This window comes from Trachypithecus francoisi, unplaced genomic scaffold (assembly GCF_009764315.1).
Source record: "Trachypithecus francoisi isolate TF-2019V2 unplaced genomic scaffold, Tfra_2.0 Lachesis_group2, whole genome shotgun sequence".
NCBI lineage: Eukaryota > Metazoa > Chordata > Mammalia > Primates > Cercopithecidae > Trachypithecus > Trachypithecus francoisi.
The window spans coordinates 69097960-69115070 of NW_022681465.1; the positions used below are offsets into that span (position 1 = coordinate 69097960).

General features: G+C 43.2%; 1 protein-coding gene across 4 annotated transcripts in view; it reads right to left on the reverse strand.

Annotated features, from left to right (window-relative positions):
• Positions 1-441: 441 nt before the first annotated feature.
• The window catches only part of AGXT2 (alanine--glyoxylate aminotransferase 2), a 45642-nt gene continuing 28972 nt past the window's right edge, over positions 442-17111 (reverse strand). For 2 of the 4 annotated variants that reach the window (XM_033179342.1, XM_033179341.1), the window contains 5 exons: positions 16906-17038; positions 15877-15968; positions 13037-13186; positions 6721-6819; positions 1380-1520 (listed from right to left, as the gene is read on the reverse strand). In XM_033179342.1, coding sequence (XP_033035233.1) covers positions 1413-1520; positions 6721-6819; positions 13037-13186; positions 15877-15968; positions 16906-17038 — 582 coding nt within the window. In that variant the 3' untranslated portion in view covers positions 1380-1412. Of the gene's footprint in view, positions 1521-2483; positions 2602-6720; positions 6820-13036; positions 13187-15876; positions 15969-16905; positions 17039-17111 lie in introns of all 4 variants that reach the window. The other 2 variants (XR_004429793.1, XM_033179340.1) reach the window with 2 other exon arrangements.

The following is a 17111-nucleotide window of genomic DNA, read 5'->3' on the forward strand; positions in this document are numbered from 1 at the left end:
CTTCCAACATTCCTTTTCCTTTAAGGTAAAGGAAAAGGGAAGAACACTGAAAACACAATTTAGGAATTTAGTAAAATATGAAAAGGAAACAATAAAACTCAAACTTAAACCTCTCGAGTAGCTGTGATTACAGGCATGTGCCATCACACCTGGCTAATTTTTGTATTTTTAGTAGAGACAGGGTTTCACCATGTTGGCCAGGCTGGTCTTGAACTCCTGACCTCAAGTGATCCGCCTGCCATGTCCTTCCAAAGTTCTGGGATTTACAGGCATGAGCTACCTCACCTGGCATTTTGACTACTCCCTAATCTCCCTTTTGAACAAAGAAAGAATAGGACTCAGGCTGAGAACATTTGCAAAAACTGCATCTTGCTAAAACTGAATTACATTGTTTTCTGTTCACTCTGTTTTTATGGTTACTTTCTACTTATGACAAGTAGGAATGATTTATCATTTATTGTAATTACAGAAAGTTTACTATACATCTTAGTAAAAAAAAGTCAAATTAAGGAAAAATATACCTAAGATAAGTGGTATGCCTCTATGGAGAAATTATATAAGTATGTATTCTAATGACTAGAGTTTGGGAAATTATGGTCTTTGAGAGTATTGCAATAGGAGTAATAAGGGTTCAGACCAGAGTGGGATGTTGGTAATAGGTAACGACAAGAAAAGAAGGCTCTGACAGATGTTTTAAGGGAGTTAACGGAGAGGGAAACTGTTGTTTCTTTGAGGGTATTTTCTGCCTCATTTCTCAGGATGGTTTTGACCATAACAGTGAAAAATAAAAAAGTCTTATACAGTAGAAGGAATTTATTACCTCATATATCAAGAAGCCCTGAGGTAGGGTGGCTCCAGGAATGCTTAAGTAAGTAGCTCATTGACATCACTAAGCACTTTCCTTCCATCAGTCTTCCAGCCTCACCAAAAAGCGTTGTCCTCATGACTTCAAGACAGCTGATATGGTGCCAAGAATCTCATTATGGACATACGGTGTTCTCAGTGCAAGAACAAGACATCTCTTCTTGAGCTGAAGAGTGAGAGGTGAAGCAAACTTTCCCTGAAGACACCTCCACCAAAATATTTTTCTTCAAGATTTGTTGGACAAAAATACATCACATATTCATGCATAAACCAATCACTGCAAAGGGGAATCAAATTACCATACCTAACATAAACTAATTAGGATTTATTCTCTGAGCTAGGGAGATCTTTTCCCTGAAGAATGGAGTTCTCAAGATAATAGGGGCTCTGCTAACAAATATGGTTGGTAGGCAGTCAACCATGTCTTCTACAGCTTCTGTGGAGAGCTGCAGGTGTTCTCTGGATACCAGTGGTTCTGAAATTCTTCAAATTCACCCTTGAACGTAAGTGGCAAATTCTTGAGACTTGTAGTTTTATTTCTGAGAATGTTACTTAGCCCTTCTTTCCATGTGCTGGGTTAAGGCAGAACGAAATACTTCTGTTGCAAAATCAACTTCTGGTTTAGTGATGCACATTGAGGGTGCAATGCGAAATGTCTGAGGAGACACCGGAAAATAAGAAAACAAATCATCAGAGAATCAAATATGACTTCGAGGAAATGCACTAAACAAAAAATCCAAAACCTTGTGTTTAGGACATTTCTCATGTTCCTCTTGGTTTGGCTTCTCCTCCCTCCCCAGTGCTGGATCCAGGCCATTCACCCTCCAGTCTCCATACAAACCCTTGTACAATTGACTCTGCCCCTTTTCCTTTTTGTCATACATTTACCTCCTGGCCCTTCTACACCTTCACTGAAGTCTTAGGCCCCTCTCTATACTCCATTTATGCCCAGGGTGACTTCCATGTCCATATGTGCAACCCAGCAAACTCGCTTCTCACTGTCCTTATTGCCACAACTCCCAGAATCTTTATGTCCACCCTTCTGCATCAATTCACACTCATGACCAATGCCATGAGTCTCCTCGTCACCAGGAATAACTCAATTTCTGATTCACACTACAGCTCTCCTTTTCATGAAAACCTCAGAATCCTCATTCACCCATTGTCTTCAGGTCTATTGCTCCACTCAGGTCTCTTCTTTCCTTTCCACATAGCTCAGAACACAGAATTGACTGAAGTAGGCTCGCACTTGCTCCTCATTTTGCTTGCATTTCTACCCTTCTGCTGCACCCACACAGTCAATCCCAGCTCTAATAAAAGATTTTATTAAATGGCTTTTCTCCAATCTAGATGGCTGAGAAGAGTTAGAGAAAAATCACGCAGCTAGGCTGAGCGATACGCTAGATATTCAGTGTCTCCAACTTCTGTGGGTCCCTCCAACTTTTCTTGTTCACTATCCTTTCTCAATCTAAACGTTTAACATTCCTCTCAATCTCCTTACTCAACTCCTGCGCCTCTCCCTCTATTTCATAGACAATCAGGCCTCATACTTCTCAGAAAATGGAAGCTGCTGGGCAAGATAAACTTGTTTGCTCTTACATCCATTGTTATAACATTACCTGAAGGTTCAGAGAACAAGATGTATTTGCTGTTCAACTCCAAATTGTCCACCTATGCCCTTGACCCTGGATTCTCCCATCACCTTCACAGGAAACACTCCTTCAACTTCTCCTTAGCCTGTAAACAAACAGGCTTAAAGCTCTCATAACCCCAATCTAGACCACACCAAATACAAATCTGTGTTGACCACCTTGTCCCCTATGGCTATCTCACAAATGCTTTCTTCCTGCTTTTAGCCACAGCATTAAAAAGACCGGCTGGTGCTTATTGGCCATTATTTATCACTTTGCCCTTCCCCCATTCACATCTCAATTGGCTGCAGTCCGACTTCTGCTGCATCAACTACTCTACTAAAGTTACCTGCAAGTGTGGAATCCACTGGGCATCTTCCAGCCCTCATCCTCTGTGGCCTTCTCTGCACTTGACTCTTTGGAATTCCCCACCCCACTTCCTGAACCTCTCCCGTCTCTTTCTTCCATGACTTCACACTCTTGTTACTTTCTTCATACCTGTCCACGCTTTCTGCCTCTACCTGGGCAGCTTTTTCCTTCTCCTGCCCTTTATTATTATTATTATTATTATTAATTAATTAATTTTTTTTTTTGAGACAGAGTCTCGCTCTGTTGCCCAGGCTGGAGTGCAATGGCACGATCTCGGCTCACTGCAACCTCCGCCTCCCAGGTTGACATGATTTTCCTGCCTCAGTGGACTCTCTTGCTCTTCATATCCACATTCTGTGCGTTTTCCAGGATTATCCTCAGAATGTCTCCTCTATCTCTACTACCACAGTTGAAGTTCAAACAGCATCCTTGGCTCTCAGAGGGACCCCCTGTCTCCAGTCTTGTCCCATTAGATTTGTCTTCCTCAGAGGACAGATTCTGAAATCAGACTGCCTGAGTTTGGATCCTGGTTCTGTCATTACTTAACCTCTCTGTGTGTCTTCTCCTTTATCTGTAAAATAAGGATAATAATAGTACCTAAAATAAGGAAATACTAGGCTTGTTGGGAACATTGAATGAGTGTTTGATGTGAAATGACATAATAGTTGACGAATAAGTCAGATAATGAGGAATGTAGATCCGATAATGACATGAAGTCTGTGGAAGCCCAGAGCAACAAAGAATGTTGAACCGTAGATACCGTTGGAAATGGTAAAGGGTGCTTCAAAATATTCTGAGGTTTGTAGTAGGGTGAAGTAGATGCCTAGTAGGATTGTAATGAATAGGGCTTGGATTGTTTGTTTTCTTTTTTTTTTTTTTTTTGTTTTTTTTTTTTTTGAGGCGGAGTCTCGCTCTGTCGCCCGGACTGGAGTGCAGTGGCCAGATCTCAGCTCACTGCAAGCTCCGCCTCCTGGGTTTCCGCCATTCTCCTGCCTCAGCCTCCCAAGTAGCTGGGACTACAGGCGCCCGCCACCTCGCCCGGCTAGTTTTTGTATTTTTAGTAGAGACGGGGTTTCACCGTATTAGCCAGGATGGTCTCGATCTCCTGACCTCGTGATCCGCCCGTCTCGGCCTCCCAAAGTGCTGGGATTACAGGCTTGAGCCACCGCGCCCGGCCAGGATTGTTTGTTTTCGATTGCTTTCTATTAGGCTGTGATGGGCTCAGGTAACTGTAACTCCTGATGCAAGTAATACAGAGGTATTTAAAAGAGGTACTTCTAGAGGGTTTAGGGGAGTAATGCCTGTTGGTGGTCAGTGTTCTCCTAGGTGCGGGGTGGGGGCGAGGCTTGAGTGGTAGAATGCCCAGAAGAAACCGGCGAAGAAGAAAATCTCTGAGATGATAAACAAGACTATTCCGTAACGAAGACTTTTTTGGACGGGTGTTGTACGGTGGCCTTGATAGGTACTTTCTCGGACAATGTCACGTCACCATTGATATATGGTTAGTATATTGGTTAATAGCCCTAATGTTAGTAGAGTGGTGGAGTAAAAGTGGAATCATATAATTAAGCCAGATGTTATTAGGAGGGCTGAGAGGGCTCCTGTTAGTGGCCAGGGACTGGGCTTGACTATGTGGTAAGCATGAGATTAGTGAGTCATTAGGTATTGTTATGTAAATAAAGGCTCATGCAAAGTATTAGGACAGTACTTGACAAGCAGGAACCGCTTCATACCAGCTCCACTGACTACCTCAAGCCTTTGTGCCAGCCACATCTGTGTGGTGCGATGTGGTGTGCAAAATCAGTTTTTTGTACTCTGCCATGTTTCATGCACAGTTTGGTTGTTTATCTCATTATTTAAGATTCTGCTAGCCAGAAAGCCTGGCCTGAAAGTCCCTTCTCTCTCCCACTTTAATGCCTTTTAAAAAATATTTATAGATGAGCTTACTACATTGTATTGTAATTTTCTATGTATTTGACTTTCTCTCCCACCAGCTCCATGAAGGAAGGACCAGATCTTATTTATCATCATATTAGGTTGGCGCAAAAGTAATTATAGTTTTTGCAATTAAAAAAAAATCACAAAAACTGCAATTACTTTTACACCAACCTAATAGTTTCAGTTTCCAGAATAACACCTGTTGCTTAGCACATAACAAATTTTGCCAAATAACAAAGGAAGAGTGAAGCAAGTACACAAGTATCTCATGTCTTTATAAATTGCATGTCTTAGGATTCATAATCATTAAATTATGCTATCTGATTTGTACAGAAAAATATTTATGAAAAGAACTAGAAAAAAAAGTCACGGAGCACATCCCAGCAAAAGTGCTCATTCTGGTTTTGTTGTTTGGGCTGGGAGAACTTTAAGTCTGTTTTGTTTAAAGGGGAAGTTGGGGAAAAGTTGAAGATGCAAGAAAACATGGGGATGTTTCCTTGAGTGAAGGTGGAGGGAGCTTGGAGAAACAAGTGCACAGATGGAAGATCTAGATTTGAACAGGAGAAAGGTCTCATTTCTGGAACCTTCAGGGAAGAGGTGCTATGATCTGGACATTTGTGCCTCTACCCCTTGAATTCCTATGTTGGAATCCTAACTCCCAAAGTGATGGTCTTGCAAACTGGGGCCTTTGGGAAGTGATTAGGTCAAGAGGGCACAGCCCATGAAGGCCCAGGGAGTTCTCTTGCCCCTTCTGCCATATGAGGTCACAGCCGAAAGATGGCTGCCTAGAAAGAGCGCCCTCACCAGACACTGAACTTGCTGGCACCTTGATCTTGGACTTCTCTGCCTCCAGAACTATGAGGAATGAATTTCTATGATGTATAAGCCACCCAGTGTATGGCACTTTGTGACAGCAGGCTGGGGGGACTAACACAGGGGGAAAGAATAAATGTGGGGACCGATGAGTTTATATAGAGGTTTTGCCTGATAGTTTCAATTTTATCTGAGAAGTATGAGGCAAGAAGTAGGTATTTCAGTATCCACTGAAATTGTGAGAGGCAGGGATGGAGCAGGGAAACTGGGAAGGATGAGCATATTTAAAATGGGAAAGAAAGTTGACAAAGGACAGGACAAATTAGGGAGCAGCAGGTGTTACCTTTTCTCTTAAGTCTCTGCCCTGGAGTCCATTCCTGGGGAGGGGCGTGTTGCTGTGAGGGATTGAAGGGCAGCTCACTTCACTCAGGGCAGCAGCAGCCCTGGGGCAGTGTGTGCAGGGCCAGCCAGGGTCCCCACTGTGGAGCTGGGCGTGGCTTTTCAAGGAAGGGAGTGAGGAGGGCTCGACTCCTGAATCTCCCAGCCTAAGGGTGAGGAACACCGGCTGTGGCTGATTTTGAGTTTGGCATTGGGGGCTATGCCCAGGTGGTCCTCCATCTCTCCAACAGGCGTCACCCGGGCCTGCCAATGCTGTCGGGTTGCTACCGGCCACAGAGGCCACTAAGACTTAGCAGGGTCACCAAGTCAGAACCCAGGGCTGAGCTAAGAACGGCCAGAATTGCTTTCACAGGGACTAGGATTAATTATACAGGAGACAAATTATTTATAGCATGACTGTGATGTTTCTTATCATCCGTACTGTAAATTGTCTGCTTTGACCATCCTGTGTCTGCCTCTATCTTTACCACAGAGCCGCGACTACCAAACCATTTTCACTCAGCGCCCCCTCGTGGCCCGAGGAGTGCACTGTCCCCGCCTTTTTTTTTTTTTTTTTTTTTTTTTTTTTTTTTGCATACGCGAGCTTCATCCCTAGATGACTTGTGGCTGGGTACCCCGGCACAGCTGTGAAGAAACTGTGACCAGCATTAGGAAACCAGAGAGACTCCTACCTAGAGCGATAGGTAAAGACCAGTCTTTCTCTTACCTGAGAAAAAATGCTGCCTCTGCCCACGAGGAGCCCCATGTGCTTGCAGTCCTCATGGATCTGATTCACTTCTTCACGGGGAAGAGGCCGGCGGCTTATCTGTAAATATATTTTTAGAAAGCTTTCTATTTGGTGTTGGAATGGTTACAGGAATTATTTCCAAGAGAGGAAAAAGGAAAAACCCTCCAGCCATCAATGCCCCTCTTTTTTTCTCTCTCTCCCTCTTTCTCTCTGTCCTCTCCTTCCCCTGTAATTAAATAAAGTTGCTAATTGTTGAACCAGATTTTTGGAGGATGTTATTAAAAATGTTTGTTTTTAATCCCAATTCATCCCAAATTCCCAAAAGACAAAATGAAGTTCTGTGAGGATAGTCAGTGAATTTTAGCTTTGCTAATGGCTGCCTTGGGAGTCTGGTTTCTTAATAGCTAAATTTGGAGTCTGTTTTACTTGGAAATTCTCCTTAACTCTTCACTTTGTTCTGCCCATGGAAAGGGCTCATTTCAAAGGCCAGGAAATGGCTCAGAAGTTGCGCAAAGGCACCAGCAGCCTGAGCTTTCCCTGGGCAGTGTGGTGGGACAGCTGAAGAGCTAATTTCCCTGCTTGTAGGACTTGCTGTTTCTCCCCCAAGACTGCATCCTCCAGGGTTAGGAAAGGTAAGTGCTCCAGGAGCTGAGAGGCTGTTCAGATCCCCGGCCATCCAAAACAGGTCCCCTCCCTGTGGGGTCAGACACTGAACTGACTTGCACCCTTTCTGTGCATCTCCTGTCTTTCCAGTCTGTGAGTACAAATGTCTCCCTCTGACTTAGTCATGTTGTTCCTGACAACATATCAGCATTACCTGGAAGGCTATCAAACGACAGATATTTGGGCCTCATGCTAGGCCAATCGAATTAGAATATTTGAAGTAGGGCTTAGGCATCTGCATTTTTAAAATGGTCCTCAGGTGCCAGGGCTAAGCACTGCTCTAATTTTTCCACCATGAGCGCTGAGGCTTGTTGCTGCCACTGATCTCTTGTTTCTCCATAGCCCAGCCTCACTGAGCTTCTGCACCGGGCTGACTCTCCGGTTTTAGATGCATAAGACATGAGCTCTGGGTCAGCCCTTGCAATCCTCATGAGGTAGGCGGGGCCCCTCCAGTGTGCCCAGCTTCATTACATCCTCCGCACTTCCTACCCACCCTCGCTCTGGGCTTTGCCATCCACTTCCTTCTTCCCACCAACCCCAGATCCAACTCTTTCCCCAATCCTCTATTTCTTGTAAGGTATCATTGTCTGAGAACAGAATAAGAAGGGACCTCCTAGAGAGATATGCTCATTTTGGTCTGTCTTAAAGCCTTAAGATAAGCAAAATACATATTCAAACTTTCAGACTATTGAATCAGAAAGGAACTGAGGGAGAGGGAAGGACTAGAATCTTCTCATTGACCCCAAAATGCTATCAGGCATTCCTGCTTATGATTGATTGGAAAGGGTCGATGAAAATAATTTAGGGCTAAACTGTGAGAACTAGAAGGGCATTAAATATGATTCGAGAGGCCAGAGGGACCAGAGAGTAATCTGGAGGGAAGGTTGGATTGGGAGTTCAGTTCTTTTGTTGTTGTTGTTTTGAGTCAGAGTCTCACTCTGTTGCCCAGGCTGCAGTGCAGTGGTGTAATCTCAGCTCACTGCAACCTCTGTCTCCTGGGCTCAAGTGATTCGCCTGCCTCAGTCTCCCGAGTAAGTGGGATTACAGCGACGTGCCACCACACCTGGCTAATTTTTGTATTTTTCATAGAGATGGGGTTTCACTATGTTGGCCAGGCTGGTCTCGAACTCCTGACCTCAAGTGATCCACCTCAGCCTCCCAAAGTGCTGGGATTACAGGTGTAAGTCACCATGCCCGGCCCAACATGACAGTTTTGAATGGGCGGAGTCTGTGTGGCTTCACCCAACCTTGCTCTGGGCCAGCACCCTCTTGGCTCCCTTGCCCATTTTATTCCTCCCTGGCCTCAACTGCTATGGCTAATTGAACATCTTGTATGCCTTCCTCAGGGAAAAAAGCAGGGTCTGAAACTCTACTGAGGCTAAAGCCATAGTGCAGCCTGCTGAGGCCTTTGTGCCCATGCCTATGCCCCAACTACTTGATAATGAAGTGGGCATGTGAGTAATTCAACTTCTTGATGAGTGTATAATGGAGTGTCATGTTTATCTTTTTTGGTGAATCTATATTTAAAGAATTATAAACTTAATATTTGAAAAAAATTCAAATGTTCTGGAAGTGCATAAAGTAAAACCAGAACATTCCTCCACTTCCTATCCTATTCCAAGGGACACCTCCTATTGACAATTTGGTGCGAACCAGATACTTTTTCTATGCATGCAAATACATCTATATGCATGTTTAAAAAAATAAGTCATTTTATAATGTTTGGCAATTTCCTTTTAATAATATATAGTATATCCTAGATATCTTTCCATGTCAGTATATTTGGACCTAGTCTTCTTAAAGGTTACCTAGTATTTCATTGCAGTAAGTTGTTCAGTCTCCTAATGTTGAGCATTTAGGTTGTTTCCATTTTTTCATGGTTATAAACAATGCTGCAAATATTCCTATTCACACATATTTTTAGACACTTTTGAAAGTATTTGAGACACACTTCTAGAAATTGCCAGGTATGGTAGCCCATTCTTGTGTTGCTGCAAAGGAATACCTGAGACTGGGTAATTCATAAAGAAAAGAGGTTTCATTGGCTCACAGTTCTACAGACTGTACAAGCATGGCTCCAGCACCTGCTTCTAGTGAGGGCCTCAGGAACCTTACAATCATGGCAGAAGGCAAAGGGTGAGCAGGCGGGTCATGTGGTGACAGCAGGAGCAAGAGAGGGAGTGGGGAGGTGTCACACATTTTTAAACAACCAGATCTTACATGAAGTCACTCATCGCTAAGCCACTGATGAGGGATCTGCCCCCATGACCCAAAAACTTCCCACTGGCTCCACCTCCAACACTGGGGATTACATTCCAATCTGAGATCTGGAGGTGACACATATTCAAACCATATCACCAGGTCAAAATATATAGACATTTAAAATTTGGAGAGCGACAGACAAATTGCTGTCCAAAGGGCTGTACTTCCTTACTAACAGAATATGAGAGTACCTATCTGGGTGATGCTGGACAGCATTATAGCAAAGTTCTTGGGTGTTACAACTACGTGAATGTGGTATGATGTGTTGCAGGGGCCTGAAATTAATCGACAAACACAAAGCACTCACCATCTATATGTTTCTTGGCCTCAAAAGTGTAAACTTATTTAGGAAAATAAGGTATTTATACATAAAAAGTGAGTTAACAAATACAGATTAGGTGACACAGAGTGAATGTCTGTGTCCCTCAAAATTCATACATTGAAACCTAATATCCAAAGTGAAGGCATAATATTTGGAGGTGGGACATTTGACAGGTGATTAGATTACAAGAGTGGAACCTTCATGAATGAGATCAGTACTCTCATAAAAGAGGCCCCGGAAAGCTCTTTTGCCTCATTTACCATGTGAGGGCACAGCAAGAAGGCACCATCTATGAACCAGAAAGTGGGCCCTCGTCGGACACCAGGTCAACCTGCCCCTTGTTCTTGGACTTTCCAGTCTCCAGAACCATGAGGAATACATTTCTGTTGTTTATAAGACATCCAATCTATAGAACTTAGCTATAGCAGCCTGAATGGACTAATATAGTGGGAAAGATCTTTTCAAAGCAGTTCCTTAGACAGTGAGTACCAGAGGAATTCTCTGAAGGGTGGATCTCTTGGATAGAGCAGAAGCAAAGACAAGCTTTAAGGAGATGCGATGGAGAGCTTGATCTTGAAAAAGACTAGGATTTCCATAGGTAGATATAGAGGGGAAAATACCATGTTCCATGGTTGAGGAAAAGTTTGAGTGGCATTTGGATTTGGAGAGTGAATGGCATTGAGGGGACAGTGAGTAGAATTAGGGGATGTAGGACCTGGGATTTAAATCCAGGTGGTCGGCCCTTAGAGCTCATGCTTACATTAACAAATGGTTCAGCAAAGAGAAAAAGAGCCCCTTCTATAGATACTACTTTATAACCTTGCTCTAGTTTGAATATTTGACCCTCCAAATCTCAAATGGAAGTTTGATCCCCAGTGTTGGAGGTGGGTCCTAAAAAGAAGTGCTTGAGTGGTGAGAGCAGATCCCTCATGAATGTCTTGTGCTGTCCTCTCCATAATGAGTTCTCATTCCATTAGTTCCTTCTAGAGCTGGTTGTTGGAAAAAGCCTGGCACCTACCCACCCCTTCCTTCTTGCTTTCCCCTTCTCTCTCTCAATATGTGATCTCTGCATATGCCAGCTACTCTTCCCCTTCCACCATGAACAGAAGCAGTCTGAGACCCTCATCAGATGTAGATGCTAGTGTCATGCTTCCTGTACAGTCTGCAGAAACATGAGCCAAATAAACCTCTTTTCTTTAGAAATTACCCAGCCTCAGATATTCCTTTATAGCAACACAAATGGACTAAGAAAAACCTGTTTTATTGTTTCCACAATATAGCTTGCACATATTTCCATGTCACATATATGTCTATGCCATTATAGTGGGGAGATGCCATAAGCTAGCTTATTTTGTATGAATGGTCATCTGGGAGGAGGATTCTGGTGTTTTACTAAGACAAAGTTGTGATGAACATCTCTGTTTATTCGACTTTAAGCACACAGAGGTTGGGTTCGGAACAGAGAAAAAGGAAGAACTCCTCCTCTCTCATTGGGCTTTCCTCTCTCGAGTCTACACTTTGAGGGGTATAGACAGCTTTGAGGGAACCCCTTGGGTGGAGATTATGGTGAACTCTTCTGAACCTTGCAACAACTCTTGTACTTGTCCACACACTTAAATACGTTATGGCTTGTGAGAATTTCTCCATTGTAGAAAGCAAGTCAAAACAAATAAATAAATAAAATGACCCGTGAGCTGGGGACCTTAGTTTCATATTACCCTTTGTTTACTTTCCTGGTGTCTTCCCTTGGCTTTCAAATCTTATTTAAACATCCCAGCTTTGCACTGGCTCTGACATGTGGTATGAATTGAAGTGACTTATACCCATTTCTGGTCTAAAGAGTAAAAAATTGAGCATCAATCCTTCTAAAGTAGAATGGTGGTAAGACCAAAGAGCTAGAAATTGCTAGGGAAAGCTGGATCCCTGTGGACATGAGGTTAGTCTGGCTACTCCTCCCTTCTCCCAAGATTCTCCTGCTCTTCTCAGGCTTTGATTTTATGGAGGAAAGGCACAGTTTCCTATGGGCATTTACTATAGAGGCTGCAGTAGAAACAAAGGGAAAGATTTGAGAGAGATAGCAGAGAAGGGATCAATGGGTCTTGATGTTAGAAACAAGGGAAGAGGAGGAGTCAGATGATTTTGTGGTATGGAGGCTGAGTAATTGGGAGAATGGTGGAGGGTGAGAAACAAACAGTGATCTTGGGAGAAATATCTGGTTTGGGGGAAGATGCTAAGTTCAATTGTTGTTATGATGAGTTAGATGTCTCAGTGGGCAACATTCCTCCCTGGTTACTTGGGAGGTTGACATCCATTCACAAGTAAGTAAGCATGCAAACAAACAAAAAACTCAACGTAGGCCAGGCACGGTGGCTCACGCCTGTAATCCCAGTACTTCAAGAGGCCACGATGGGCAGATCACTTGAGGTCAGGAGTTTGAGACCAGCCTGGGAAACATGGCAAAATCCCATCTCTACTAAAAATACAAAAATTAGCCAGGCATGGTAGTGCGTGCCTGTAATCCCAGCTACCCGGGAGGCTGAGGATCGAGAATAGTTTGAACCTAGAAGGTGGAGGTTGCAGTGAGCCAAGATTGCACCACTGCACTCCAGCCTGGGTGACAGAGTGTGACCGTGTCTCAACAACAGCAAAAACAACCCCTAATATATATTTAAATTCCTCACCCCAAACCTTCACCATAACCTTTTCCTGGCCCTTCTTTCTTACTTCCTTCTGTTTCTCCCCAAATAATTTCCTCCCTTTCCTGTATTTCTAAGTATTCAGTCATTGCCTATGCTCTTTGCCTAGGATGGCAAGGATAATGTTGGTTTCTTTTCCCAAATGCTCTCCCTCATCCCTCTAGAATTCTTGGTGATCTGCCAACATTTTGTTCATGCTCAACACTCTCTACTAATCTCTAAAGGGCTTTGCTGAAAGCTTGCTGTTTGTGTGTGCTCTCTCCCTGAGAGTAAACGAAGTTTAGTTAATGTTTCCTCCTATATCTCATGCTGGCCCAAGCAGCTGCAGAGAGAGGAGCAGATCAGCACCTACCTTATCCTGCACCATTTCTATGCCTATCATGAGGCCTTTGCCTCGAACGTCTCCAACAATTTCAAACTCATCCCGCAGCTTAGCAAATTTTAGTAACATGTAGGTCCCAACTTCTTGACTGTTTTCCTGTAGATTTTCTTCTTTAATCACCTGTTGAGAGAAAGCCCCAAATGATCTCACATGGCAGAAGTTTTAAGATTGACTGAGAATCATGGAGAAGTCATCGGACATGGCCCTCTTGTAACCTAACCAAACAGAATCCAGAACAAGTCTAGTGTGACCGCAGGGACTACAAAAAGATTTGTTGTAAGGAGAGAAGAAAAGTCTTAGGGGAGGGGATACGCTTCTGCCCCCAACTCCCTCACCTTCAGAGGTGGCTAAGAATTTAGGAAAGAATAGGCCAGGCGTGGTGGCTCACACCTGTAATCCCAGTACTTTGGGAGGCCAAGGTGGGCGGATCACAAGGTCAGGAGTTCGAGACCAGCCTGACCAATAGGGTGAAACCCCATCTCTACTTAAAAAAAAATACAAAAATTAGCTGGGCTCAGGGGTGGGCTCCTGTAATCTCAGTTACTCGGGAGGCTGAGGCAGAAGAATCGCTTGAACCTGGGAGGTAGAGGTTGCAGTGAGCCAAGATCACACCACTGCACTCCAGCCTGGGCGACAGAATGACACTTTGCCTCAAAAAAACAAACAAAAAATAATTTAGAATAGAATAAAAGGTGTGTCTCAATGCAGTTGAAAATGTAGATTCTGAAATCCCAAGGCTTGTTATTGTCAGATTTTGCTGAGAACTGGGATATAGTCATGAATAAGATGAATGCTCTGAGGAAAGAAATCACAGGTGCTTTCCCTACTGGAAGATGGTGACCTTTGCTCAGCAGTCCTCAGCCAGACATGGGCTCTCATAGCCCAAGCAACCTGGTCTGGGTCTCTGGCCTCTTTGGCTGAGCCCAGAGCCAGGGCATCAGAATATATAAAATGATTTTTATCTCAGTTCTACTTACAGCAAACACCTGGGGTTCTTGACAAGACACATGAAAAATACTGTATTTTTAGTTAGCTGACAATAATTGCATGACTCCAGGCAAACCTTGTTATTTTTAAAGACCTATTTGTTCATCTAAACCTTCTTTACCTTCTAAATTGGTTGAGGTAACAAAGCACTTTTTAAAAGAAGTTGGCAATGTCAGCTCATGTTTGTAATACCAGCACTTTGGGAGGCCGAGGTGGGTGGATCACTTGAGGTTAGGAGTTTGAGACTAGCTGGCCAACATGGTGAAACCCCATCTCTACCAAAAATAGAAAAATTAGGTGGGCATGGTGGTACATGCCTGTAATCCCAGCTACTCAGGAGACTGAGGCATGAGAATCTCTTGAACCCAGGAGACAGAGGTTGCAGTGAGCCATGGTTGTATCCCTGCACTCCAGTCTGGGTGACAGAGGAAGACTCTCAAAACAAACAAAACAAAAAACAAAAAACAAAAAAATTTGGCAATGTCTACAAAGTGAAATAAATGACACATTTTTACCCATACTTTCTCATCTCATGATTTAATTGTTTTAGAAAATAACTATTTAATTAGCAAGGGCAGCATTTACTTATTTATTTTTGTTTAAAAATACTTTTAAATTTCATTTTTTTGGAATAGGAAAATCAAGTTCATGGTAAAAAATCAGTGAGTGTAACTACTGGTGGGACTGTAAATTAGTACAACCTCAGTGGAAAACAGTATGGAGATTTCTTAAAGAACTAAAAGTAGGTCTACCCTTTGGTCCAGCCATCCCACTTCTGGGTATTTTCTCAAAGGAAGAAAAGTCATTATAGCAAAAAGACACACACCCTCCATGGAATACTACTCAGCCATAAAAAAGAAAATAATGTCTTTTGAAGCAACTAATAAGTGTTCTCATTTATAGGTGGGAGCTAAGCTTTGGATACACAATTGACATTGGAGACCCAGAAGGGGGGAAGGTGGGAGGGGGATGAGGGATGAAAAATTCCATATTGGGTACAATGTACACTACTTGGGTGACAGTGCACTAAAGTCGCAGACTTTGCCACTATACAATTCATCCATGTAACCAAACCCACTTGTAGCCCAAAAGCTATTGAAATAAATAAATATATATACATATATAAATATATATGTGTGTGTGTATATATATAAATATCAGCAAGCATAAAAGTATATACAGCAGAGTGACTCTTGCTGATCCCTGGCCCCCAGCCACCTAGTTTTCCTCCCCACAAAAAAACACTGTCATTTACTTCTTAGACATTCTTCCAGAAATTTGTTATAGTTCTTTAAGCACATGGTATTAGGCATGTTTGCAAGAACATAAAAAAAAATCTTTTTTTAAACAGATGCGATCCCAGGCTAAATCAATGGTGTAGGGTTGAACAGCTGAATTACCTTGTTGTAATCATGTAGAACTCAGTGTCTCCTTAGTCATCCAATTTATAATAGTACAACAAAAGGAAGGAAGAAAAAAATGTACAAGAGAAGGCCAACATGAAACTAATTACAAGGATAGCAATTAACATCTGTAAATCACTACCCAGATAACAAAGAAATTTCAGCTGGCTATGAAAATTCTTGTATTTCCCATGTTTGTGAGGTTTATTATATATTATTTCTTATCCAACACTTCAAGCGCCCAAAGTAGATCTTTAAAAAGGGAGAAGGCAGAATAATAAACGGAAATCTAACTTTAATGGATAAACTACGAATTAACTCTCCCCTTTAATAATTCAGCATGATAGAGTTCTGCCAATGCACGTGTGGTTTTGAAAGAGTCATTTGTGAAATGTGGCTAATGTGGCCACTGGCACCAACCTCAAGCACAGCAGATCCAATGGCACAGGCCATGGGGTTCCCTCCAAAGGTGTTGAAGTGCTGCAGGCATTTGGCCAAAGATTTGGCAATCTCTAGAGGGAAAAAATAGAAGGTGTGGAAAGAGGGACACATTACTGTCCACAATCTCTCATGGCGCCATTTGGACTACAGTTACTTCGTGTTGTAAATGGCATCCTATCCAATTCATTCTTCATTCAACTGATAGTAGATGTTAGGGATTGAATTGTATTACCTCAAATGTGTATGGTTGAAGCCTTAACCCTGAATGAGACTGTATTTGGAGATAATGCGTTTAAGTAGGTAATTAGGTGAATCAGGGTGGTGCCCTATCTAAGCCCAAGGAACTGGTTTTCTTATAAGAAGAGGAAGAGACACCAGAACCTTCTCCCACCCCTCTCCTCTTTCCATCCCCTCTCCGTCCGTCTTCCATATACCTCTAAAGTGTGGTGGAACCCTCCGTTTCATGGTAGGCATGGGAGAATTAGTCTTCCTTACAGGAAGATCAGAATGGGCTGGTTTCCGATGGGGGTGCGATGGCTCATGCCTATAATCCCAGCACTTTGGGAGGCCAAGGCAGGCGGATCACCTGAGGTCAGGAGTTCAAAACCAGCTTGGCCAACACGGTGAAACCCCATTTCTACTAAAAATACAAAAATTAGCTGGGCTTGATGGTACACACCTGTAATCCCAGCTACTCAGGAGGCTGAGGCAGGAGAATTGCTTGCACCTGGGGAGGCAGAGGTTTCAGTGAGCCAAGATTGTGCCACTGCACTCGAGCCTGGGCGACAGAGCAAGACTCTGTCTCAAACAAAAAACAAAACAACAGGCTGTCTTTCTTCCATCTGTTTCACAGTCAGGCAGACAGACTGTTTCTTTCATTTGCTTGGGAAATGCATCATGCAGTTTCCATGATTGTCTCCAATCTATACAAGTTCCAACACACGTGTTTAACACCATAGCCCAATGTACGAGGCCCAGAAGCAAACACAAACTGCCTGCGGGTCCTACCTGGAGTGGTTACGACTGCTGCCATGGGAAAGCCATTCCCAATCCCTTTAGCCATGGTGACAATGTCAGGCAGGACGTCGTGGGTTTGGAAGCCCCAGAAGTGAGAGCCCAACCTTCCAAATCCTGTCTGCACCTGGGAAAACAAGTTCAAAACAATTGGAAACCCTTCAAGACATGCTGTTTTTGACTGGGTATAGTGGCTCATG